The sequence below is a fragment of the Phalangium opilio genome, unplaced genomic scaffold (genome assembly GCF_054372755.1).
Source record: "Phalangium opilio isolate 3A_F unplaced genomic scaffold, DU_Popi_V2 ptg000002l_1, whole genome shotgun sequence".
In the NCBI taxonomy this organism is placed as follows: Eukaryota; Metazoa; Arthropoda; class Arachnida; order Opiliones; family Phalangiidae; genus Phalangium; species Phalangium opilio.
The window spans coordinates 13791555-13818102 of record NW_028324144.1 but is presented as its reverse complement, the minus strand read 5'-3'; the positions used below and the strand labels follow the sequence as shown (position 1 = coordinate 13818102).

General features: G+C 38.6%; 2 protein-coding genes across 2 annotated transcripts; both read left to right on the top strand.

Annotated features, from left to right (window-relative positions):
- Positions 1 to 3840: 3840 nt before the first annotated feature.
- On the top strand, positions 3841 to 8792 carry LOC149720091 (multidrug resistance-associated protein 1-like). The gene is made up of 7 exons (XM_089858471.1): positions 3841 to 4331; positions 4444 to 4968; positions 5084 to 5283; positions 5363 to 5489; positions 5611 to 6185; positions 6324 to 6518; positions 8306 to 8792. The coding sequence occupies exons 2-7, from the start codon at positions 4480 to 4482 to the stop codon at positions 8415 to 8417; spliced, it is 1698 nt and encodes a 565-aa protein (XP_089714597.1). The 5' UTR covers positions 3841 to 4331; positions 4444 to 4479; the 3' UTR covers positions 8418 to 8792.
- Positions 8793 to 22778: 13986 nt separating this feature from the next.
- Positions 22779 to 26130, top strand: LOC149720090 (uncharacterized). The gene is made up of 4 exons (XM_089864167.1): positions 22779 to 23099; positions 23327 to 24595; positions 24749 to 25306; positions 25867 to 26130. The coding sequence occupies exons 1-4, from the start codon at positions 22779 to 22781 to the stop codon at positions 26128 to 26130; spliced, it is 2412 nt and encodes an 803-aa protein (XP_089720293.1).
- The last annotated feature ends 418 nt before the right edge of the window (positions 26131 to 26548 follow it).

The window sequence follows — 26548 nt, the reverse complement described above, 5'->3', positions numbered from 1 at the left end:
GCCAACGCCCGCTACTAATTTAATTACTAATACTACTACTATTACCACTACTCTTCGGGTAAAACTATTAGTCCCATCGATACCTTGTAGCTAAGAAGAAACCAAAAAACCAAAGCGCGCTTCTATAGAATCCTCGCCCGCTCGGACCGGTTCTATATCCCTCCCATTCCTCTCTTGGAGCTCACGAGTTACTAAGCACAGCTCGGACCGCATACTTTCGTTCTCTGTCCTATACTATCTCTGCGTTGCCTACGTTTTGATATAGCCATAAGGACATCATCTTTCTAAGGGCCCAAGATTCTATGTTACGGTTGAAATGTATGTATGTCCGATTTGGTCAGCCATCCGTCTCATCTCAAGTGGTATAATAATTGTATAGCCTAAACAGAGGCCGAGCGCATTCGCTGCAGAGTAACCCGGCATTGTTCATTTTTCCCTCCTTCAAAGATTTCTCACGACAGCTCTTCGTGATTTTTACTAAGCGCGAATTTACCTCTTGTGTCTGAGAGAGCTGGGGGGTTATGGAAATTCTCTTACTTATTTTTTCCCCTCAGTCCTTCCTCTCTCGCCTACCCGCCTGTTTTAGTTTGATTCCCAACCGCTTGGGAGCGTTATCTCAGAGCTCGCGTCTAGACCACGACCGGCTTAGGATATCGGTCGTGGCTGATTTTGAAAATTATTTTTCTCTCCCACGATTTTCACGAAAAATTCGGAAGGAGCCCCTATACAAAATCTACGTCACATCTAGCAGAACTAGATGTTTTTGCTAATAGATGCGCTTGGGCCCTTAGAGAGATGATGTCCTTATGATATAGCGTAGGCAACGATCTCTGCAACCCTCTTTCAACAAGCGACTGAATCCCGGTGGTGGTGGAGAAGAAAATAAGTAATACAAATTTAAAAATCGTCGACAAAAAATTATGGAGCCAGCGCCACCTAGAAGTGGTTTTACGAAGAACTATTTAAAAATAACGAACGAAACAAATTCATCTTCTACACACCAGGCCAAACTAATAGCGCATCATATATACGATGTGGCTAAAAACTAAAAGCCCCGGCTTGACTCTGGCCTGAGTAGTCTAGTCAATAGCCTCAAACAGTGAACGCTGAGAGAAGGCAAGGTTACTGAAGATAATGACGCTAGGAACAGTGAGAACGTATAAGAAGGAGAGTCAAAGGGGAAGGGAAAAGGGACCTTTCTGATGTCCCTCTCATCTAAGGCCATTAAACGCAGATGGGCTGGAATCATAAGCTAAAACCCCCGTTCTTAAAGATGGTAATGGGATAGACCACATGAAACTGATGCACTGGCACTACTTTCCTTCGTTTTTAGAATAGCGATTGTTACATAACATTGTATTTCCACCTTTATTACAGACAAGAGTTTCTATTTCAAGAATCAGTAAAGTTTTGAATTGCACTGAAACCGATGCATATACTGACAGAAGTAAAACTTCAAATGACGGAAAATACGGTAAATAAGATACTTCATTAGCTTGAAGTTCGAAAACTGCTCAGATTCATTAAATGATATCAGAAGAAAATAGAAGAGAGTTGTCGAATCTAATATTCGAAACCTCGCTTTAATTACGCTAAACGTGCTCCTTACTTCATATTATTAACTTCTACCGTACAATTCTAAATTTACAAGTGTTATTCTCGAAGATTTCTATACAACCCCTTCCCTTTTGTGTAACCCCTTTGCATAACTTGAAAAACCTCTATGAATAGCCATCGATAATAATCCCTTTCAACCTCTGACCTTTTACAAGCACACGTGCAAAACCAAGTTCAAACACCTTAACTTGTTTAACCTCTGACCTCGCCTAAAAGTATAAAAACTCGCCTCTCCCACTATTTCGGCAGCAGAACTCTTTGGTCACTCGCTAAGAAACCATACTCTCGCTCTAGGTTAAGCCTCGCTTATAGGTTAACCTCCCTCTCGCTTGTTAACCTCGCTAAAAGGTTAATCGCCTTCTCGCTTTCGCTGGCTATACTCAGCGCTAGGATTTAACGCTTAAACGGTCCTAGCCGGGTTTTAGACCTCCGAACAACGACCCTCGCGTCGAACTTTAACTTAGTATTTTTTAACTTATAACTTGAACTTAAACTTATTTATTTTTTAACATAGTCACTTTTTTGCAATAAACTCAGTTTTTATTATTTAAATCGCTCCGCTTATTATCGCTCAAAGACTCTTAAACGCGGCCACTAATTCACGAACCAGTCTACCCACAAACCTTTAGATATTTCAGTAACCGCTTCCACAAGAGTATAATCAAGAATTTATTTAAATAAATTCTTGGTATAATACCTCTGCCTCCGCGTGCTGTGCCTCGTTTGAGGGGTTAGATTCTTACCGTTCTAGCGTTGCGATCCCGCCGTCCCAGGATGGCCCCCTCACAGCTTTTAGAGAGAGAGAGAGAAATATTTCCCGGAAAACAACCTATGGACTTATAGGCGGGGGACGAGGAGCAGCTACCTTTCCAAGAATCCCTAAAGTTATATATTGAAGGAAGTATTATACTCTCTTCTATTTTCTCTTGTGACAGGCATGAATTGGTAGTTCAACTTTGAAGATATTCTTTCCGAACCAATGCACTTTAAATTTAATATAAAACATTAACTTAGAACAAATTAGAGGTTATACATATTTAAGATTTCTTTGCTGAATTTTCTGCGGCTAGCCTTTAACGCTGTGGTACGATATCAAGTTAATTTTTTCTGAGTTTTGCGAATGTTAAGTAACGTTCGAAATTAAATTGTGATATTTCAATTTAACTAAACTTTTTGCAGCTGTTGAAGTATCCAATGCAACATTCCGTTGGAAAGAAGATGAACCAGCATGTCTGAAGGACATAAACTTCCAAGTGCCTCACGGGGCACTAGTTGCCGTTGTGGGCCCAGTGGGCTCTGGGAAGTCTTCCCTCTTATCCGCGAAATGGATAAAATTGATGGACAAGTGAAAATAAACGGTAAAGTTGGGTACGTCACTCAGCAGCCGTGGATCGAAAACACTTCTCTTCGAAAAAATATCTTGTTCATTGACGATTTCGACGACGACAAATACAAGAAAGTGATTGAGAGCTGCGCTTTAGATTTTGATATCAAGGCTCTCCCCGCTCACGATGACACGGAGATTGGAGAAAGAGTATGATTCGATCAATGCAATTATTTTACCGTTATTCACTCGTGTTTCAAAAGGGCATCAACTTGAGTGGCGGGCAAAAGCAAAGGGTAAGCGTCGCGAGAGCAATTTATCACAACGATGATATTTATCTACTGGACGACCCCTTGGGCGCTGTTGACTCGCACGTTGGCAAGCACATTTTCAACAAAGTGATTGGACCAAATGGATTACTTAAAAAAAAAGTATAGGATACATAAAACCGGGAGGAAGTACGAAACTGCCCATAGATCTACAACAAGATTTTGACGTTATCCATCTAAAGGATTAGTCTGTTAACGGACACACAGATTACAGTAGACTATAGTGGTATCTGTACACCTTGCGTTTTGTTCCGAAACTTCCAGTGACTGAGATCTCCGTCCAAAAATAAATGGACATAGAAACGAAATATAATTCTTATATTAAAAAAACTGTCAGAAGCCCATTAAGTTAGCCTAGGTTAAATAAATGGACTTCTGATACTGCGAATAAACTTGCCCTAACCCTTTTAAAACGTGAAAGGCAGCTTCAGCAGCGGTGGGACTTTGTTGTTAGTCTTTTTAATCAGTTTCGTACTTTTATCCCCCCAAGAAAGGTTTTTATGAACTCCTGATAATACTTCTTTATAAAATTGAGTATGTCTGGTCAATTTTTTCATTTGAACAAAGACCAGAGTTTTTGTGACACACAGCTTAACGTTTCTTCGAGATGTGGACCAAATATTTTTCTTGAACAACGGAGAAATAATAGAAAAAGGCACGTTTGATGAAATCATGAGCAGAAATAGTCTAGTTAGTGAATATTTCGGCGAACATATGAAAGATTATAAAGAGACAGAAGAAGAAGAGCTGCAGTAAGTTAATAATTAACTTCGCGGAAGATTTGAGTGGAGGAATTAAGATCGAGAGTTAAATATTTGTCCTTGTCTACAAGACATATCCGAATCTTGCGCTCAAAACACGTCGAATATTCTGTTACCATTAGTGAATTCCTTTCACTTAGATCGAACGTTCCGAGCTGTCATACCCAAGTGAGACCTCGATTAACCGTATTATTTTTCAGAATTATTTCGGAAGTATCAAAGGCAGCTGATGTTAAAAAGAATGGAACAGATAATGAAAACGCCAAACTCATTGCAAAGGAGGTCTTAAAGGAAGGAAATGTATGCATTTAAAACAATTGACAAAATACTTATTTGTTATACACTCTAGGGCCTAATTTGACATTAGTGTTGTAAAGGTTCCTGTCGTTCGTAACCATTACACTTTTCACAGACATCACTTACAGTCTTCAGGCATTATGCGAACGCAATGGGGATCGTAGGCTGTGTTGCCTTGTTTCTCATTAATTTAGTCGCTCCGTTGGTATATCAAGTAATGATGTACTGGCTCGCTTTATGGGGGGAAGACTCTAAAGATGGCGAACCTGTTGACCCAGTTTTAAGAACAACCCGAGTTACAGTTTACGGCGTGTTAAACTTCTTTGTAAGTGTCACAGTTCATCTTACTGTTGTCATCTCCATGTTTACGACTCTGAAAGCATCAAAAGTGCTACACGCTGACATGTTAAGACGTATATTACGCTCTCCAATTTCATTTTTCGATACGACGCCTGCTGGTAGAATACTGAATCGATTCTCGCAAGATATCGACGATCTGGACCAACAGATCCCGGAATTGATTAGGGGTTGCGTATTAATAACATCAGTAATGGTTGTAGCGACGGTATCAGCTTCAATTGGACTGCCTCTTTTCATCATTGTATTTGCCGTCGTTTTTACTGCGAATTCATTGCTTCAGGTAAATTAAAAGAAAGCAGAATATAAGTCTCGATCCCTCACTCTTTGGATTTTTGTGGATTTGACAAAACTACTTCTTGAGTGAATACTGACCATTATTAATGGGTTTAACTTAGCGTTTTTTCATGGCTTCAAATCGTCAATTGAAAAGAATTTACGGAACGAAGAACTCCTTTTTGTTTTCGCACGTTTCTGGATCCGTTGCTGGCTCTACAGTCATCAGAGCTAGCAACGCGGGCAATAAATACGACACAAGGTTTCTTCAGCTTCTAGACGAGAGTACTGCAGCCAATTACATGATGAACATGAGCCAAAGGTTAATATTATTTGTCAAAATTTAATGACTCGAACATGTTATGAGATTGATCACCATTTGAATAAAGCAATCTTTAAAGGTGGCTGGCAGTTCGATTTGATTTACTGGCAAACTTCTTGATATTTTGTTCGTCACTCTTTCTTGTTCTATGCAAAGGAACTATTTCATCTGGTATGGTCGGATTTGTGTTGAGTGCAGCTTTAAATGTAAGAAATTACAGGTGATGCTACGTGAAAAAGAAAGTTAAATTACATAAAAAATTTCCAACTGTGTTTCCGTGCATGTGGATCGGATATTATACTTAAATATCAATATTCTCATTGACAGTTAATTGGTAGTCTAAAGGTCAATGCAGTCCAAATAACCAGTTTGGAAACGCAGATCGTGTGTGCGGAGCGAGTTCACGAGTATTGTCACTTAGAGTCCGAAGCGGAATGGCATAAACCAAACATTTCGTTATCTCCCCAATGGCCCGAATGTGGAGAAATTATTTTTCGAAACTATAGTACCCGGTATCGCGAAGGAATGAATCTCGTACTGAAAGATTTGAATTTCACGATAGAGGGCGGTGAAAAGGTCGGTGTAGTTGGTAGAACGGGAGCCGGAAAGTCATCGTTGACCTTGGCTCTGTTTCGTCTGATCGAGGCAGCAGCCGGCGAAATAGTAATCGATGGAGTGAAGATCGCTAGTATCGGGTTATTCGATTTGCGATCCCGTTTAGCTATCATTCCCCAAGACCCTGTTCTCTTTTCGGGAACATTGAGGATCAATCTCGATCCGTTCGGAAAATACGACGATCAGAGTCTCTGGTCCGCTCTCGAACATTCTCACTTGAAACCATTCGTCGAAGGTCACGAAAACGGACTCGATTTCGGGGTCAGCGAAGGTGGACAAAATTTGAGGTATATAGAAATTTTGGGAACATTTTTAAAAACATGCATTAAATGACAAGTGATTATGTGTAATCCTAAATGCTTCGCAAATTATGTCGTGTGGTAAATTTTCGCTTCAAGCTCTCAAACGTTGCGGTTTTCCTATAGTGTTGGTCAACGTCAGTTGGTGTGCTTAGCTCGTGCATTATTGAGAAACACGACGATTTTAATATTGGACGAAGCGACGGCTTCGGTGGACATGGACACGGATGCTCTCATTCAAGCGACGATACGGAAGGAATTTGCATCGTCGACGATCATCACCATCGCCCATAGAATCAATACAATTATGGATTATGACAGGTATGTAATTTGTTCGGAATCACATAAACAAATACATCTAATTGTTAGCCTTAAACCAATAAACTACTGATGGTTAGCCTTAAAATTTTTTTAATACCCTTTGAATGCTTATCAATATGATGTATTTGCAAGTTTTGACAAAACGGATTTATGTAAAAAGAACTTTGAACTTAGGGAAGGCCGTGTAAGTCTTCTTCTACTTCGTAGGTTTTGAAGGGCGTTTCTTAAAATTTAAAATGTCGACACTCGCCATCTATCGGTCTTAGTAAACAGAAGGAATAACCACATAGATAACGAAACTATTTCTGACATCAGCTACCTAAATACAAATATATCTAATTGTTAGCCTTTAACCAATAAACTACTGACGGTTAGCCTTAAAATTTTTTTAATACCCTTTGAATGCTTATCAATATGATGTATTTGCAAGTTTTGACAAAACGGATTTATGTAAAAAGAGCTTTGAACTAAGGGAAGGCCGTGTAAGTCTTCTTCTACTTCGTAGGTTTTGAAGGGCGTTTCTTAAAATTTAAAATGTCGACACTCGCCATCTATCGGTCTTAGTAAACAGAAGGAATAACCACATAGATAACGAAACTATTTCTGACATCAGCTACCTAAATACAAATATATCTAATTGTTAGCCTTTAACCAATAAACTACTGACGGTTAGCCTTAAAATTTTTTTAATACCCTTTGAATGCTTATCAATATGATGTATTTGCAAGTTTTGACAAAACGGATTTATGTAAAAAGAGCTTTGAACTTAGGGAAGGCCGTGTAAGTCTTCTTCTACTTCGTAGGTTTTGAAGGGCGTTTCTTAAAATTTAAAATGTCGACACTCGCCATCTATCGGTCTTAGTAAACAGAAGGAATAACCACATAGATAACGAAACTATTTCTGACATCAGCTACCTAAATACAAATATATCTAATTGTTAGCCTATAACCAATAAACTACTGACGGTTAGCCTTAAAATTTTTTTAATACCCTTTGAATGCTTATCAATATGATGTATTTGCAAGTTTTGACAAAACGGATTTATGTAAAAAGAACTTTGAACTTAGGGAAGGCCGTGTAAGTCTTCTTCTACTTCGTAGGTTTTGAAGGGCGTTTCTTAAAATTTAAAATGTCGACACTCGCCATCTATCGGTCTTAGTAAACAGAAGGAATAACCACATAGATAACGAAACTATTTCTGACATCAGCTACCTAAATAAAAATATATCTAATTGTTAGCCTTTAACCAATAAACTACTGACGGTTAGCCTTAAAATTTTTTAATACCCTTTGAATGCTTATCAATATGATGTATTTGCAAGTTTTGACAAAACGGATTTATGTAAAAAGAACTTTGAACTTAGGGAAGGCCGTGTAAGTCTTCTTCTACTTCGTAGGTTTTGAAGGGCGTTTCTTAAAATTTAAAATGTCGACACTCGCCATCTATCGGTCTTAGTAAACAGAAGGAATAACCACATAGATAACGAAACTATTTCTGACATCAGCTACCTAAATGGACTTTCACCCAGTGTGAGTTTAAATGTGTTTTTTTAAGTGAGGAATTTTTTCAAGAAACGATGGTTTAATCATTATTTCAACTAAATCGGGAGTTATATTGCATTGTGTTCCGCATTACTTTTCTACCGCCATTTTCGAATGAATTATTTTAATCGGGGAATTATAGTTAAGAATGGCATTCTTAACCACTGGAAATCGCGTTATCCATTTTCGGTTTTTTGATAATTTTACAATAATGAATTCTGTTTTTATAAATTTGTCATTATAGGGTCTTGGTTCTGGACAAAGGATGCCTAGCAGAACTGGACTCTCCGAAAAATCTTCTCAAGAACGAACAATCGCTTTTTTATGAATTGGTGAAAGACGCCAAACTTTTGTAAAAAATGAAATATGTCAGTTGTGACTTTTTCGAAAAGTATATGTTTAGTGACAGACATGCAGTATCATCTGTACATGGTGAATCTTTGGAATAATTGAATTGAACAAAACAAAATTTGGTTAATATTTAATAAATTAAATAAGCTGGTTAATAGATGTTAAAACGCGGATGATATCCTGTAATTAGGTTTTACTGCTTTTCCATTGGCTGCTAGCAATATGCCATCGTGGAGCGATGTTTGAGGAGACCGAGCTTCAGTTTGACACACATTTAACAAAGCTTTCTTTCATTTCCATTCCAATAAAGTTAATCCTCGGTAAATGCCAAGTGCTAATGAAATTAAAAATTAATGGCCCGAGTATATGTAAGCATTTCAACCAGGAATACCAGGGAATACATAGAATTCTTCTTCTTGGAATCTTTGAGGCCATAGACCCCCATACTAATTACTGATTTAATGTAAGGGGAAGGGCTTAAAAATTTGTTTAAAAGCCCGCGCCTCCATGCTTGCGTTTCATTGGCTGTTCACGTGTATAGGAACAGAAAATATGAAGAAAACCACAGGAAAAAATGACACCTAATCAATCAAACAACAAAATAAATCCTCCTCTCGCAACGACTCTAAATAACTCATACGCTTATACAGAAAAACTTCTGTTGTCAATATATATCTGGCCATTAAAAAGAAAAAAATAATAATAAACAAGTTGGGAAAACCAAAATATTACCTCTCCGAGTCAAGAGGTCTACAACTGCAAACTTATTTACCTAGATATGGAATTATTTCTCTTTTTTTGAAGTAAAAATTTACAAATTATTGAAGCAGTATTCCAAACATTGCGAATATATATAGTAAAGCAGACGACATTTTACATCAAATAAGGATAAATCTTGGACACATGGAAATCAGTCAATGGGGAAAAGAACAGGAAATGAAGTGTATAAATTTTGGAGAGATATAACCTTTATGTGTTTGTAAAGGCCCAATTGTCTACGCTTCAGCTGTTTACCCGTGTTATGCGTGTTAAGGTTAAATAACACCAAAAGTGATTTGTGGCTAAACCAGGAATTTATTTACTATAAGAATGCCTATGTAGCGAGATTTTACGCTTCTACTCTTACGCCTATGTTAGTGGACAAATAAGCCCCACCCCTTTCATGTCCGTCATTGCTCTGCGCTTTCCTATTGGATCCCGTTGGGATCGGTCATTGACGTATTCCGAATAGAGAAAAAAAACTCGAGCAAAGTAAAAAAAAAATGGAGGCTGCCAGCGGTGCTGAAACGGTACGCGAATGGTTTTTAATTGCCATTAACAAGTTAGTTAAAGGTTTTGAACCTAACTTAATGGATTTTGAATACGTGTCTGTACGTGAAAATCGTTAGTTCTATGATTGTTTCTAAATCGAATCAAGTGTACTATATGCTTATGATTTCGCGAGTTACAAAAACCAAACCAAGGCTTAACGAAAAGGTAAAAGAGATAGATGGTGGAAAACATAGAGTAAAAGAAAATATTAAGCCCCGCCTCCGTTTCCAGCCTCCCCCACCCATGAGGGGGGATTGTCGACTATCACGCGCGCACCGGACGCCTTTTTAGGCATACTTATAGTAAATAAATTCTTGGCTAAACGCACTGACAGTCTTGCGCACCATAAAAAGAATGAAAACTCCGTAGCTAATACCCGTTCACCATTAGCACTTTCACTGGTTTAATTGCCACCATGTTCTTTTCTTCGATTATAATATCTACACCTGATTATTTAAGCGTGTATTTAACTTTCGGCTCACTCTGAAGTCTGAACCGTTGATGTCTCTTCAATACAGACACGAAAATCAACACCCATAGTTTACTACACCTTGGGCCTCAATTATTTACTCTTCATTTCACTAGGCCTGTTACAGATAATACTTAATTTAACCGACAGAGTGTAAGCCTTAGCGTTCTTCTTGATATAACTAAAGCAAGGATTATTCTATATACAGATGTAGTATAGCTTAAGTAATATATAAACAGCCATTTCAAATAATAATATTAACAAGTTGGGAAAACCAAAATATTACCTCTCCGTGTCAAGAGGTCTACTACTACAAACTTATTTACCTAGATATGGAATTATTTCTTTTTTTTTTGAAGTAAAAATTTACGAAATATTGAAGCAGTATTCCAAACATAGCGAATGTACAGTAAAGCAGACGACATTTTACATCAAATAAGGATAAATCTTGGACACATGGAAATCAGTCAATGGGGAAAAGAACAGGAAATGAAGTGTATAAATTTTGGAGAGATATAACCTTTACGTGTTTGTAAAGGCCCAATTGTCTACGCTTCAGCTGTTTACCCGATATACTCATAGCTACATTCACAACTGGTTTGCAGTGTAAACACTATCGTCTTGTCTCACCTCAACAATGTTCATTGTTTGCCAACATGCGTGTTAAGGTTAAATAACACAAAAGCTGATTTGTGTCTAGACGCACTAAAAGTCTTGGGCACCATAAAAAGAATGAACACTCCGTAGCTACTACCCGTTTAACATTAGCTCTTTTACTGGTCTAATTCCATGATCTTTTCTTCGATTATAATATCTAACCATGATTGTTTAAACGTGTATTTAACTTTCAGCTCACTCTGAACCGTTAATGTCTCTTGAATACAGACACGAAAATCAAAACCCATAGTTTACAACACCTTGGGCCTCAATTATACACTCTTTAGTCTACTAGGCCTATTACGGTTAATACTTGATTTAACCGACAGAGTGTAAGCCTTAGCGTTCATCTTATAAAAACAAAAGCATAGATTATTCTATATACAGATGTAGTATAGCTTAAATAATATATAAACAGCCATTTCAAATAATAATATTAAAAAATGTCCTTGGAATATCAAAATGAAACAGAGCTTTCAAGCCACAAAACTACTAAAGGCATCGTAATTACGAAAAATACTTCCACACATTCACTTTATATTATGGAAGAAGGTAATATTAAGGTTCTGAATGATTTCTTAACACATCAACACAAGGCTAACTGCTAACGCAACGCACTAGTGTAACAATGTACGGACACACACAGACAAAAACATAGACTGCTTTTTAACTCTTTCCGTATTAGTTTTGAGTTGAGAAACAAGATTATCTTAAATATTAAAATAAATATAATTAATATTAAATATTTTCTTCGTTAGTTGTTCGCCTTATTGAGCGTTACATCGTTTTGATAAAGAACAATTAAACATTCTTGAGAGACTTGACTAATATTGGCGTTTGAAATGAAGCATACGCCGGTTGCTTCCACTTACTCAAATAGGTAGTATATAAGGGTGTCGAACTACAGTTAAAAGCAAGAACAACCACAATTGCGAAAACCTTTGGTGGACAACCCACCTAAGGGAGGCTAGACGTTTCTCGTAACCCTAGCTGATCGCCGCGAATGTCTTAAACCAAATGATGACGATGGAGTTAGAAGCCAGTGAGACAGATTGGTGTCTTTGTGGAATAGACGGAAGACCAGTAGATGGTGGTGTCTAGAAGCCAGTATGTGCAGACTGGTGTCCAAGTTGGATGGACAAAGACCAAAAGATGGTGGTGATTAGAAGGCAGTAAGTACAGACTGGTGTCCGTGTGGGATGGACCAAGACCAGAAGTTGGTGGTGTGAGAACTCAAGTAGAGGAACCATTTCCGTGACTGTGACAGCAGTTCGGAAATGGCGAACACGTTTGCTCCGATTTGGAAACTGCGTACGCGGTCACGTGGGTGTAACAACAGACACACAGACACACACGATCGTTACAGAACCTCTGCGTGACATACGTCACTCGGAGAGGTAAAAAGTAGCTCAAACAAAAACTTTAGACATTTACTTAAGGCAAATGTTAACTTCAACCCCGCTTCAACTCCAAAAATTAAAATTTAAAAAATATCTATGCTAAGAGCATTTGTTTACATTAGGATTTGACGCTCATAGGTCGCGGGAATCGCGGCGCAGGTCGCTAAATATGTCAATAACACGCGGTTTGTAAGTTCAAATACATGAGGTCAGGGCAGAAGTGGATCATATTACAGCTCCCTAGAAGTACTGGACGATATAACATCGCCGTGCATCAGCATTGTCTCCTAGCTCTGAAGAGAAAAGGGTATATGCGAAACGCAGCGGCGAATTTCTGAACTAAACCAGAGGAATGATTTTGGCGCGAAAGAAATTTTTAATAAGCGGGGCAAGCAAACGGAAGTAAGTGGTAGGCTGGTAGCCAATGAGGAAAGGTTTGAGAGAGAAGAGCGCGGAATTAAACAAGTTGTTCCATACATAGTGTTGGGTTGTGAATATAATAGTAGAAGTCCACTTTATTTTTCCGATTTTAAAAAATAATTGGCGGTCTATAGGTATTTTTTAAACGCTTGTGTTGAAAAGGAAATTAATATGAATTCAAATGATTAAAATAGCCTTCATCATGCTAGAATATTTTTAATGTATCCTTAGTACGGTTGGGTGGCGTAGCGGTTAGCGCTTTCGCCTCGCAGCAAGAGGATCTCGGGTTCGATCCCGCACTGTGGCACCGGGTGAGAATCTCGGAACAAATCCTTCTGCGTAGAGTTTGCAAGTTCTCTCCCCGCTTGTTAAAGGAGTTTTCCTCCGCGGTCTAACCCGGTTTCTCCTTTCCATCAAAACTTGCCGAGGTTAACGGTAATAGTTAGTATAGGGCGCCAGTGGCGCCGCCAGGATTTTTTTGCGGATAGGCTAAGAAAGATTTGGGGGCCCCTTATAAAATTTCAAGAGACAAATTTAGTTCCACAGCGTCGATAATATTAAATTAACAACCATTTTTATCGTATTATTCATACTATAAGTTTAACGTATTAAAGTTCAGTATTATCAGACAATAGACATATTATTATATCAGGGATAGATTTAATTTTAGAAGTAGGAATGGAGAACAGAGTAATCCGGGCGCGCTTTTAAGTCCCGGACCTCCTTCCCGGGACGGGGTGAGTATGAAAGAAGAGGCTGGTCATAGCGACAGAGGTAAAAAGAAGTTGCGTATTTTTCGCCGTCCCATTCAGCAACGTCATCAAAACGTAGTTTAAGTGAGCCAATAAGATAATTTAAACTTTTCGTTACGTGTTGGAGGGAGGGGCTCTTTACTGGGCTATGAGTCGGACTAAAGTAAATACTAACCGCTCTCCATTCCTACATCTAAAATTAAATCTATCCCTGATAATATAAACTATAGTTTCCGAAAATAATAAAAACACGGAGCCGGAGAGAGAGAGGTGAGGGGGATTTTCAGTTAAGCCCCATATGAGGTCACTGTGCACTGTCGATGGGGTGAGGAAAAGGGAAATCAGTTTTCCAAAAGGAGCCTGACCTAGACGTTTTATGGGAACAGAAGGAATGGAAGAGAAGAGGGTTAAAGAGCGCGAAACCAACAAGACGACACAAGGGCTCGTAATAGTAGCCACATCGTACTGTACTAAACAGGCGTACAGAGAAATTTGAGTGAATAGCACCTCGATGCTCTACCATTAAATGTGATAAAATGATTGCCCGTAATTCTGACTTCATAGAAGTGCAGAAAATTTAAGTGATTAGCATCTCCATGAGCTATCTTTTACAGTGCTAAATTCTTATCCCAGCAATGAGCGATTAGCCTCTCGTTGCGCTTGAAAGCGTAACATACTTGATTTTGTTTTTAAAATTCTTCAGTGGTATATTAATTGGCCGTAAGTGTTATTTCAATAAATGTAGTTATGTTGTAAATGTACTATCACGGGTTCACAAGCAAGTATATATTTTCCTTTGCTTTTAAATTTTTTCTCGATTCCTGGAGAAACAGACGTAACTTCCCATAAAAAACACCGCCTTAAGACCATTCCAAAAATAACATCAGTATATAGTTACTTTTGCTTTTAAAATTTTCCTCGATTTCTTTGAATGTTGAAATAGGGGAGCGGGATTGAAAGCGTGAAATCCTTATTGTCGACGGCTGAGAGAAATTTTAAAGGGAGTAGGAAACCTCCCATTTAAATCAAGGCAATACCATAATCCTCTCTCTCGAATTAAATATATCGAGCAAACGTAAAACACAATTCACAATGCTTAACCTTACTAGTACAATTAAATGTAATGTTTAATTCTCTCCTATTCAGTCTCACTTCAATGACGAACGAAAAATATCACCTCACCACATTCCTCTCCCATTCACTCTCCCTTCAAATGACGAACGAAAAAGTTTATACTACCAAAGGCATTTACTGTACACTACAACGTCGCCTACAATGCCGCCAACAGGGCAGGACAAACTAATACCCACATCGAGATGTTCATCATACGATGTGGCTAAAATCAAAAAGTGAGATAACATTTCAGGCTGGTCAAAAACTTTTACCACGAGCGTGTTAACCCATTCCCCATTTTGTAGAATATTGTAAAAATCAAATGCTAAAAGGATCATCATCCTTATGAAACTTTGTCTAAAGTACATTGACTTGTAGATCAAAATATTGTAATAATGGTATTTTAGTATTATGGGAACCTCATTTCGGGGCCCCTATGAAATTTACAGGTAGGCTGTAGCCTACCCAGCCTACCCCTGCCGGCGCCACTGTCCGTAAACGGCAGAAAGTTTTAAACCTTGTGCAATTGTATGGGGTACTAAGTGGGTTTTGGAGGCTTTAACGGCCAAGCAGTAGATACAGACGTCGTTGTTAAATTTAATAATGTATATTCACTGAGAGTTTTTCGAGTATCAGAAACGCGTTTAACATAATTTCCTCTACAATTGTTTTTAAAAAAATATTTATTTTGGACTCTAATTACGCTCGAAATAAAGATAAAACACGCCATAAGAGAATTAAGCAAAAATTCCGACTGACAGCTTAGATTCCCTGAAAATCTAAACAACGATTTTAATTACTCTTATTTTACTTTTAATCTATTTTATCCTTTACATAAACACCTCACGGATTATTGAAGGCAAAAAAAAAAATAGGTAAATATAACATTCCATTTCAGCGCTTGCCTAGCCTTAGCTACGGGACAAGCCTTCGTGAAACGTTTTTAATTTTTTTAACCATCAAGTTAATGTCTATCTAGGAAAACTTTCGCTAAACAATTGGGGTAAAAATATTTTGAGATAATTATATGTAAAGCATAATTGCAATATATCTGGCCCTTTGAAATTCATCTCTAAAATTTTTAACTTATTTCCTTGGAAAATAAACCTTCTTTGGAAATTAATCTCTTGAATTCCAAACGAATTTCGTTGGAAGATAAACCCTAGATCTTCTTTGGAAAACCAACCCTAGAGCTTCATTGGACATTTATCTCAATAATTCCTAACGAATTTCTTTTGGAACTAAAACCATGGACTTAAAATTTATCTCAAGAATTCCTTACTTTGGAAAACAAACCTTAAACCTTCTTTGGAGATTGATCTCAAGAATTCTGAGAGAGCGGTAGCTCTCTTAGATATGACTTCTGCTCTTAATGTATAAGGAAGGTTTTTTGTTTGGATGTAGTTTTTTTTGTATTGCATTAATTGTTCTGAATAAATTCCACAGAACTACAATTCGGGCCCTCAATATGTGGTTAAAATTTCAAAGAGATCCATTAATTAGTCTATTTTATAAAAAATAAAGTTGCTAAGGGTGGTTTTCATTTCCTTAAAATTAATCACACCTTTTGATGAAAAACAGGAATTTTTCCCATAGAAATAACATGGGAAATTTTTGGAAAAAAACAAATCGGTTACTCGTGATTTAGAAAAACTATACGTTGGTTAGTTTTGGGAACGATCTTAAATGAAACTTTACACTATAATCTAGGACCATTTTTCTTGTTATTAAGAAAAATTAGTTTTAAATATGTTTAATTTAAATTTTAAAAATTGCCCCAATCTGCGATATTTTAGCATTTATACACTGTTTTATTGGGAAATATCAGCGTGACCAATATTGGCCTTTTTTAACGTATAGTTGCCTCAAAATAATCCGATTGTTTCTTCTTATTGCCTTTTGGTTGGAATGGCCTATCGATAGTGTGATAAGACGGTTTGAACATTGCCGCCGTGACGTTGATGCGGCCGCTGCGACGACTGGTAATTAAGGTAGATTACCGACGACTGGTAATTAAGGTAGATTACCGACGACTGGTAATTAAGGTAGATTACCGACGACTGGTAATTAAGGTAGATTACCGACGACTGGTAATTAAGGTAGATTACCGACGACTGGTAATTAAGGTAGATTACCGACGACTGGTAATTAAGGTAGATTACCGACAGCTGTCAATTAAGCTAGATTACTGACGGCTGGTAATTAAGCCAGATTACCGACGACTGGTCATTAGCCAGATTACCGACTTGTGGGTGTTTGTAGGTACTTGTGGGTGTTTGTAGGTACTTGTGGGTGTTTGTAGGTACTTGTGGGTGCTTTTAGGTACTTGTGGGTGTTTGTAGGTACTTGTGGGTGTTTGTAGGTACTTGTGGGTGTTTGTAGGTACTTGTGGGTGCTTTTAGGTACTTGTGGGTGTTGGTAGGTACTTGTGGGTGTTTGTAGGTACTTGTGGGTGTTTGTTGGTACTTGTGGGTGTTTGTAGGTACTTGTGGGTGTTTGTAGGTACTTGTGGGTGTTTGTAGGTACTTGTGGGTGTTTGTAGGTACTTGTGGGTGTTTGCAGGTACTTGTGGGTGTTTGCAGGTACTTGTGGGTGTTTGTAGGTACTTGTGGGTGTTTGTAGGTACTTGTAGGTGTTTGTAGGTACTTGTGGGTGTCTGTAGGTACTTGTGGGTGTTTGTAGGTACTTGTGGGTGTTTGTAGGTACTTGTGGGTGTTTGTAGGTACTTGTGGGTGTTTGTAGGTACTTGTGGGTGTTTGTAGGTACTTGTGGGTGTTTGTAGGTACTTGTGGGTGTTTGTAGGTACTTGTGGGTGTTTGCAGGTACTTGTGGGTGTTTGCAGGTACTTGTGGGTGTTTGCAGGTACTTGTGGGTGTTTGCAGGTACTTGTGGGTGTTTGTAGGTACTTGTGGGTGTTTGTAGGTACTTGTGGGTGTTTGTAGGTACTTGTGGGTGTTTGTAGGTACTTGTGGGTGCTTGTAGGTACTTGTGGGTGTTTGTAGGTACTTGTGGGTGTTTGTAGGTACTTGTGGGTGTTTGTAGGTACTTGTGGGTGTTTGTAGGTACTTGTGGGTGTTTGTAGGTACTTGTGGGTATTTGTAGGTACTTGTGGGTGTTTGTTGGTACTTGTGAGTGCTTGTAGGTACTTGTGGGTGCATGTAGGTACTTGTGGGTGCATGTAGGTACTTGTGGGTGTTTGTAGGTACTTGTGGGTGTTTGTAGGTACTTGTGGGTGTTTGTAGGTACTTGTGGGTGTTTGTAGGTACTTGTGGGTGTTTGTAGGTACTTGTGGGTGTTTGTAGGTACTTGTGGGTGTTTGTAGGTACTTGTGGGTGTTTGTTGGTACTTGTGGGTGTTTGTAGGTACTTGTGAGTGCTTGTAGGTACTTGTGGGTGCATGTAGGTACTTGTGGGTGTTTGTAGGTACTTGTGGGTGTTTGTAGGTACTTGTGGGTGCATGTAGGTACTTGTGGGTGTTTGTAGGTACTTGTGGGTGTTTGTAGGTACTTGTGGGTGTTTGTAGGTACTTGTGGGTGTTTGTAGGTACTTGTGGGTGTTTGTAGGTACTTGTGGGTGTTTGCAGGTACTTGTGGGTGTTTGTAGGTACTTGTGGATGTTTGTAGGTACTTGTGGGTGTTTGTAGGTACTTGTGGGTGTTTGTAGGTACTTGTGGGTGTTTGTAGGTACTTGTGGGTGTTTGTAGGTACTTGTGGGTGTTTGTAGGTACTTGTGGGTGTTTGTAGGTACTTGTGGGTGTTTGTAGGTACTTGTGGGTGTTTGTAGGTACTTGTGGGTATTTGTAGGTACTTGTGGGTGTTTGTTGGTACTTGTGAGTGCTTGTAGGTACTTGTGGGTGCATGTAGGTACTTGTGGGTGCATGTAGGTACTTGTGGGTGTTTGTAGGTACTTGTGGGTGTTTGTAGGTACTTGTGGGTGTTTGTAGGTACTTGTGGGTGTTTGTAGGTACTTGTGGGTGTTTGTAGGTACTTGTGGGTGTTTGTAGGTACTTGTGGGTGTTTGTAGGTACTTGTGGGTGTTTGTAGGTACTTGTGGGTGTTTGTAGGTACTTGTGGGTGTTTGTTGGTACTTGTGGGTGTTTGTAGGTACTTGTGAGTGCTTGTAGGTACTTTTGGGTGCGTGTAGGTACTTGTGGGTGTTTGTAGGTACTTGTGGGTGTTTGTAGGTACTTGTGGGTGCATGTAGGTACTTGTGGGTGTTTGTAGGTACTTGTGGGTGTTTGTAGGTACTTGTGGGTGTTTGTAGGTACTTGTGGGTGTTTGTAGGTACTTGTGGGTGTTTGTAGGTACTTGTGGGTGTTTGTAGGTACTTGTGGGTGTTTTTAGGTACTTGTGGGTGTTTTTAGGTACTTGTGGGTGTTTGTAGGTACTTGTGGGTGTTTGTAGGTACTTGTGGGTGTTTGTAGGTACTTGTGGGTGTTTGTAGGTACTTGTGGGTGTTTGTTGGTACTTGTGGGTGTTTGTAGGTACTTGTGAGTGCTTGTAGGTACTTTTGGGTGCGTGTAGGTACTTGTGGGTGTTTGTAGGTACTTGTGGGTGTTTGTAGGTACTTGTGGGTGCATGTAGGTACTTGTGGGTGTTTGTAGGTACTTGTGGGTGTTTGTAGGTACTTGTGGGTGTTTGTAGGTACTTGTGGGTGTTTGTAGGTACTTGTGGGTGTTTGTAGGTACTTGTGGGTGTTTGTAGGTACTTGTGGGTGTTTTTAGGTACTTGTGGGTGTTTGTAGGTACTTGTGGGTGTTTGTAGGTACTTGTGGGTGCTTGTAGGTACTTGTGGGTGCATGTAGGTACTTGTGGGTGCATGTAGGTACTTGTGGGTGTTTGTAGGTACTTGTGGGTGCTTGCCCCAGGTGCTTGTGGGTACTTGCCCCGGGTGTTTGTGAGTTCTTGCCCCGGGTGCTTGTGGGTACTTACCCAAACTTTTAATGATTTACGTTTTTTTTGAAGTATCATTATAAATAAATGGCTGATTGAGCTTAAGTTATGGTCCCCTTTACAGTTATATATGTTTCTGCTTAGTGCACATTTTGAAAATGTGAAACAGTTTCTTAACATCCTTAATTAAAATGAAGACTGAAGGAACAGATATTAATCAAAAATGTCTTGATTAGAATCAAGACCTAAAAAGTTTCGATAAGACTGTTGTTATCACGTGACTGAAGGAGCAGATATTAATTTTTCTTTTTAATTGAAACTTAAAGGCATGCTTAAGAAAAACAACGTTCCATTACCGTTTTCCGTTGAAATAAATTATTTTACTGGTAATCAATTTCAAGTCTCTACTTTCAAAATATCAAGTTTTTAATATAATTGAACCAAAGTTTCTATTTTTATAATCCATTGAAAAATCATGAAAACTCAGTTTTGATATATCAATAATTTTGTCTTGTCGAGCTTGTTCGCCCGTTTGATGACATCACTATGACGTCAGGAAAAACGCGGGAATCCTATTTGCGTCTCGAGCTTCTCGCCAGTCAAAACTCTGGGTCTGATAGCGGAGAGAGTGGCACCATCTCACGTGAAAAACATATCTGTGACGTAAGCCTACGGGAAACGTTTTAGCCTTTGATAAAAAGTGGATTTCAAATAATTTCATATGAAGCCCTTGCCAAATAACCAGAAATCGGTGAATTATAAGCTTGATATTTTTGAATTCACAGAAATTAATTCTGTTTTGTTATATAAATGCGGTTTTTCAAACGAAGCTTCTCATTCCCTTTAAATGGAGTTTTTCTTGATATACACCTAAAACCCAGAGTTTGCATGGTTAATATTGTTGTAATCAATAAAATCTAGATTATAAGAGGTATGAAGTTTTCTGGCATATTACAAACTACAAAATGGAATTAGGCCTACGGTTAGTGCTTCAAAGTGCTAATAACCGATGTTGTAACAGAGTATATGCAGAATAAGCTGTCGTTAGAGATAGGGAGTTGATTATCCTATAGCGTGAAAACAATTTCCTCACGCGCATTCTTTATCCATGGTTGTGCATATAATACGATTTAACATGCAAGTTCTGTGGATAATTTTCCAGTATGGATAAAGATAAAATAACGTAGATAATGGATAGATAATGCCGAGCTCTATCTAAAGAGCGCCAAAGCAATAAAGTTTGCTTTTGACTGGAATTGTATTAGGTAACCCGCGTTGTGGGTTCTCTCAGGGATGATTATTGTTTCTCATTGCCAAATGCCAATGCTGAGTGCCAAGTAAAGTTTATCATCCATTATTATGGAATTATTTTTGTTTCACTATTTCGTAAAAATAATTAAGATTTAACTAACAATAAGCTTTATCGTTAGCCTAAAACAATAATTTTTTGTGATTACGCGTACTAAGAAAGGTATTTCCATCTTAAACAAGTTTGTCAAGACAAAAATACTAGCCACATCGTATGATCGTAAAGTACGTAAATTAGAACAACGAGATCAATTGGAAAAACTTCTTCCCGGTCGGTTAAAATTTATATAATATACTTTTTGCCTCTCCTACCGCGAATTTATATCTCCTGGCATCAAATAAGATCATGACTCCTAGTTGAAGAGATCGAGAGAGAGAGGAAGGGGACCCTGTCTCTGACAAACTCTCCGAGACTAGTCCTCTATTCGCGAGCGTTTCTTAGCAAGCGGTTTTAGGCGAGGCTGCTTAGCTGGCGAGCGATAGGTCCGCGGTTCGGTTCTCCGTGGAGGAAGAAAATTTAAGAAATATAATCTCTTCCCTGTATCAAGTTTAAAACTCCACCTGTGAACTGTAACGTTAACTAAAAAGAAAAATATTTTCTCTCGACGTTCAAAAATGACGAACGATACTGCCAAAGGCAGGACTGTGGCACTACTACACTAAGGCAGATCAGACTAAGAGCCTCATCTTATACTACGATGTGGCTAAAAATGGCGCCCAGAAATGTGAAAAATCATCTCTACACAACAAAGTCCGCGCGTTTCAACCGATTTCACAAATATTTAGTACACTGGTTTCCTTTAACCTGTAGACGGGCTGAAAGGTCTTTCGGGTTCGATTTGTTGCCATTTTTTTAAATGGCGGCCAAAAACTTAAAAGCCCTTCTTTATGGAATAATGTCCGCGTGGAAAGTAATAAAAAATTTCCCGACTGGCTGACGGGCAACGCCGAGTGCCTTCGCTCCTAGGGAGCTACAAAAATATTTGTCACCAGTAATATCTACCCATTCTTTATATCATTTTGATGGAAGTTCTAATTTTACGCGAGCGACGCCGCGGGAAACAGCTAGTAATAATCGATAGGTAATAGGGTAATCCCGTTCGTGTGTCCACACTTAACAAAAACATGGTGCATTCATGGACGAAGCAAAAGTGAATGGAACCACAATAATATCATAGATACCGGGTACGTATAAGTTTTAAAAAGATTTAAAATGACGCACTACATTTCGAGTCATAAAATATTTTAATGAATTTTCGCAATATTTGACTTGCTGTCGTGATATATATTTCACGTAGGAAAACTGCTACTAAACCAGAACAACAAACTGAAAAGCCAGTACAAACGAATGATGACGCTACAAATGTCCAAGGCAGAAGTACTTTTCGATTTTCTCATCGACTTCGCTTGTTCAATTAAGTTTTGCTTCAATTATTTGAAAAGTAGCGTTTCTAAAATCGCTTCCAGACTATAATGAAACTGCCGTCAATTCGATCGAGAACTGGACCAGAAACGTGTCCCTTATGATCAGAGCATCTTCCCCAATCAAGGCCCATATATTCCACTGTACTGCAGAAAGGTTTCTCTCGAACGAGTGCATCTAATAGAGTGATTATATTATTGCATCCTCAGAATTAAAAATAATTTTTTGATCTAGAGATATTTGAAGCAATTCGATTGAACTACGTACATATTTTCCCGTTTTAATTAATGCAAGACAATTAATTTCATCTGAATTTGAATCGTAATGGAGATCATAATCGAATGTAATATTTAAATTATAATAAAACATTAGTGTTTAATTAGTCCATATAATTGAGCAGACTTAAAATTCGTTACGTGCAAATTACTACACTTCGAGGCACAAAATGTTTGCCTGTTTTCGAAATAGTCAGCGTTTATGCAAATTGATAGAACAAGATTTCTGTTATGACGACGGCTACTGTTCCTGACAATAGCATTAAAAGCAAGTAGAATGGAACGAAGACCCTACTCAAGTCCAAGGCCACCGTACTTTTCAATGGTCGCTTCCACATCACTTGTTCAATGACGCGATTCAGCTGGAGATCTACATACTTAAAAAATTGCGTGGGACCTCCGTTTTCCACCAGGAACCTTTTACTCTCAGAATCAGAAGTCCCAACAATACCACTAAGAGTCAGCGAGGGGGCCCATTACCCAGCGACGCAGACACCGGCCGATTTAACAAACCCATCTTATAGAGATATAGTACAGAACCACAAATCGAAAAATATCAATCCCAAGCCTGAGCCTGAACGGCATATAGAGCAAAGAGAGAGACCTTCAAAGTCAACGAAACCCAAAAGACAAGTCCACCACGAGGAAACTAGGAAAACCCCATTCAAAGTAAAGACAAACAAGTTCGTTGGTAGGATGACAGAAGAGCGAGCCTCACTCTGCAAAATTAGAGTCGTGCAACAATATAGGAGCTACTTTATTGGAAATTGCTCCCCCCGAATATACCAACGGAGCTGAAATACACACCCACTCACCATAAAGGACTACTTATAGCCCACCTAAACATCCGAAGCTTAAAATACAAATTAACTGAAATATATTACCTATTAACAAAGTTCAATATAGACATGCTAGGACTTACTGAAACCTGGTTGAATAGTACTATCCCGGATAGCATATGCAACATTCAGGGCTATAACTTGTGGAGGTCAGATAGGAAGGACAGAAAAGGAGGTGGGATTGCGATATACTATAAAACAACCATACCAATAAGCCAAGTAGAATTTCAAGAAAGGGAAAGACCAAAAAACTCCATGTTGGAATACATGTGGATGGAAATAACATACATAAACTCCAACAAACTAGTGATCGGCTTTATATACATTCCCCCACTAGCGCAAATAGAAGATTCCTTGCTAGAACTAGGCGATCAACTAACCTATCTTAACTCCGGAAATAACCCAGAAATTATACTCCTTGGAGACACAAATTGTGACCTACAAACTAATTCGCTCTCAGCCAAAACAAAACTCCTAACTAAAACAATGCAGGGATACAAGCAAATGATCGGAACTCCAACAAGAATTACCCTGGACTCACAAACGTTAATAGACCACATATATACGAACTATCCTGACCGAATAATAGAAGTCCGTGTCATGACGTGTGGTGTCTCCGATCATGACCTAACATGGGTTGTCAGAAGAAAGGCCTGTCACAAAATACTAAAAACTATGAGGTATACCAGAAACTACAAGGACATGAATATGGACCTGTTTACTAGGCAATTGCAAAGTGCACTCAATTCGGCGATAGAGCATATAGGGGACCCCGAGCAAGGACTGGATATCCTACAAAGAGAGCTAAATAACCAACTAGATGTGCATGCCCCACTAAGACGGAAATATGTCCCTGACAAAAATGCCCCATGGATGAATCCATTTATTAAACACCAGATGCATATACGAGATAAATATAAAACTAAAAGTTGGCAAAGGGAACAAAGAGAACAATACATAGATTTGTATCGAACCCAATGGAATCTGGTGACCAAACTGATACACGAGGCCAAAGCCAACTACTTTCATAATCAGCTATACCGGGACCGATCAGCAAAATCCATATGGGCTACGCTCAAGCCATACCTAAAGCACAAACCTCCTAATCAAATAAGCAAGATAAACCTTAACATCAAGGTGACACACGACCCGACGGAAATCGCCAATGTTTTAAACGAATACTTCGTCAACATAGAGGAGGACCTCCTTCATAATTATAAAACGCAAGTCTCTGACTTGAGGCAGGCTGATACATTAGAATCTAACGAGCTCCCGATCTCTTACATCTCAAACCTTACCAACTTTCCCACATTAACGGAAGATCAGGTTTTCAGAGTGCTTTAGAAAGTAAAAGCTAATAAAGCTAGTGGGATCGATGGACTAGCACCGGCTTTATGCAAAAGTCTTGCTGCTATAATTGCTAAAATATTAACTCATATCTTAAATTTGAAATTATCAACTGGCAAATTTCCAAAACAGTGGAAGAAAGCTAAAATTATACCGATCTTCAAAGCAGGAGACTCATCTGAACCCAAAAACTACCGCCCAATATCGGTTCTACCGGTTCTTTCTCTATTGTGTGAGAGAGTCGTACATAGATTGGTATATGCTCACCTTGAAGAGAACCAGGCTCTATACAGACTACAATCAGGATTTAGATCCAGACATTCTACAACGACGAGTATCTTTAATCTAAATGAAACCGTACTTGAACAGCTAAACAGTGAGAAGTACGTCATCCTAGTGTTTATAGATTTGTCGAAAGCCTTCGATGCCGTACAACATGATATCCTTATTAAAGATCTAGAAAAGAGAGGAATTGGAGGAACTGTACTGGCCTGGTTCAAGTCTTATCTAACAAACAGACAGCAAACACTTTATATCAATGGGACTTGCTCAGCAACCCGTACTATTAAACACGGGGTGCCCCAGGGCAGTGTCCTGGGTCCATTGCTGTTTACCACGTATACAGCCGAAGTACATAAATGTTTAAGGAACTCCCAAGCTAATGAATATGCGGACGACACAGCCCTTATAGTAACCAATAAAGAATTGAAGCTTGCCCTCTCAGACACCGAAAAAGATTTAACTAACCTAAAACAACCCTCAGGAAGAGAGGTCTTATCCTAAACGAGGGGAAGACAAACTACTTGATTTTGGCGCCTAATCAACAAATGAAAACTGCGGCCCAAGAAATAAACACAATTTGTTCGGGTTCTATTAAGAGAGTGAAAGCATACAAATATCTTGGATGGTGGATAGATGAAATGCTAACAGGGACCAATCATATAGAATATATTACTAAAAAGGCAAATTCTCGGCTATGGATACTGAGGCCACTACAGAATTACCTCACCACAGACACTCTAAGACTACTCTACAATGCATGCGTCAAACCATTGCTGCACTATGGAATTCTATTTTACTACAATACTTCCAAATATAACCAAGCGAAACTTGTGTCCCTTCACAACACCTGTGCAAAGCTAATTTCAAAGACTACTAAATATACCTCGTCTGCCAAAGCGAAGGCCATAGCAAAAATACAAACAATTGAATTCGGCTATTATTATGACCTATTAACTTTTATGTTTAAGGTCAAAAACGGGTACTTCCCAGACTACGTTGCGGAATGGTTCCCGGCAAATAACATGACTACTAATAATCACCGGACTAGGGGACATGGTAGTAATTTCTTCATTGAACATTTTAACTCCAAATTTAGGGGTAAAAGTACAAAACATCAGGGAATGAAGTATTGGAACGGCCTGGATAACCAGATCAAGAATATAACAACAATAAATGATTTTAAGAAAGCAATAGAACATCATATAACCAACAATCTTCTCCATCAACATTAACTTCTCTAGTAGAATTTTAATCCTATTTTAACTTAATTTAATTGTAAATATGTAATTCATGACTACCTGGACATCATTGTAAATAAGAGATTTCTTAATGATTGTTCCAAATAAAAGCCTATTATTATTATTATTATTATTGGGTTTCCGAGTTTCTTTGAGCCATGCCTCTCCCCATTCACGTGCCTCTGGCATATTTCAAATAATTTTAACCCACCCGCCACTCCCTTCTTTTGAGTCACTTTAAGCTAGGCTATAGTTGTGCTCTAACGACGCTCATATAGTTGCCGATTAATTGCGCCATAATAAAGCTAGAAGAACTATACTCACTTTTGAATTATTGGAGTCAGGTATATTACCATGCCGAGTTTGGGTTTTGCGTCACTATCACCATGACTGCGTTTGCCGTTACCCAGTC

Bases quoted from the DNA above. Each gene is read 5' to 3' on its own strand.
- LOC149720091 (XM_089858471.1), top strand. From the start codon at position 4,480: ATGGGGATCGTAGGCTGTGTTGCCTTGTTTCTCATTAATTTAGTCGCT. The intron at 5,490-5,610 runs GTAAGAAATTAC...TCTCATTGACAG, and splicing joins TGTTGAGTGCAGCTTTAAAT to TTAATTGGTAGTCTAAAGGT. The intron at 6,186-6,323 runs GTATATAGAAAT...GTTTTCCTATAG, and splicing joins GAAGGTGGACAAAATTTGAG to TGTTGGTCAACGTCAGTTGG.
- LOC149720090 (XM_089864167.1), top strand. From the start codon at position 22,779: ATGACGCGATTCAGCTGGAGATCTACATACTTAAAAAATTGCGTGGGA. The intron at 23,100-23,326 runs GTAAAGACAAAC...CTATTAACAAAG, and splicing joins CTAGGAAAACCCCATTCAAA to TTCAATATAGACATGCTAGG. The intron at 25,307-25,866 runs GTAACCAATAAA...TTTATGTTTAAG, and splicing joins CGGACGACACAGCCCTTATA to GTCAAAAACGGGTACTTCCC.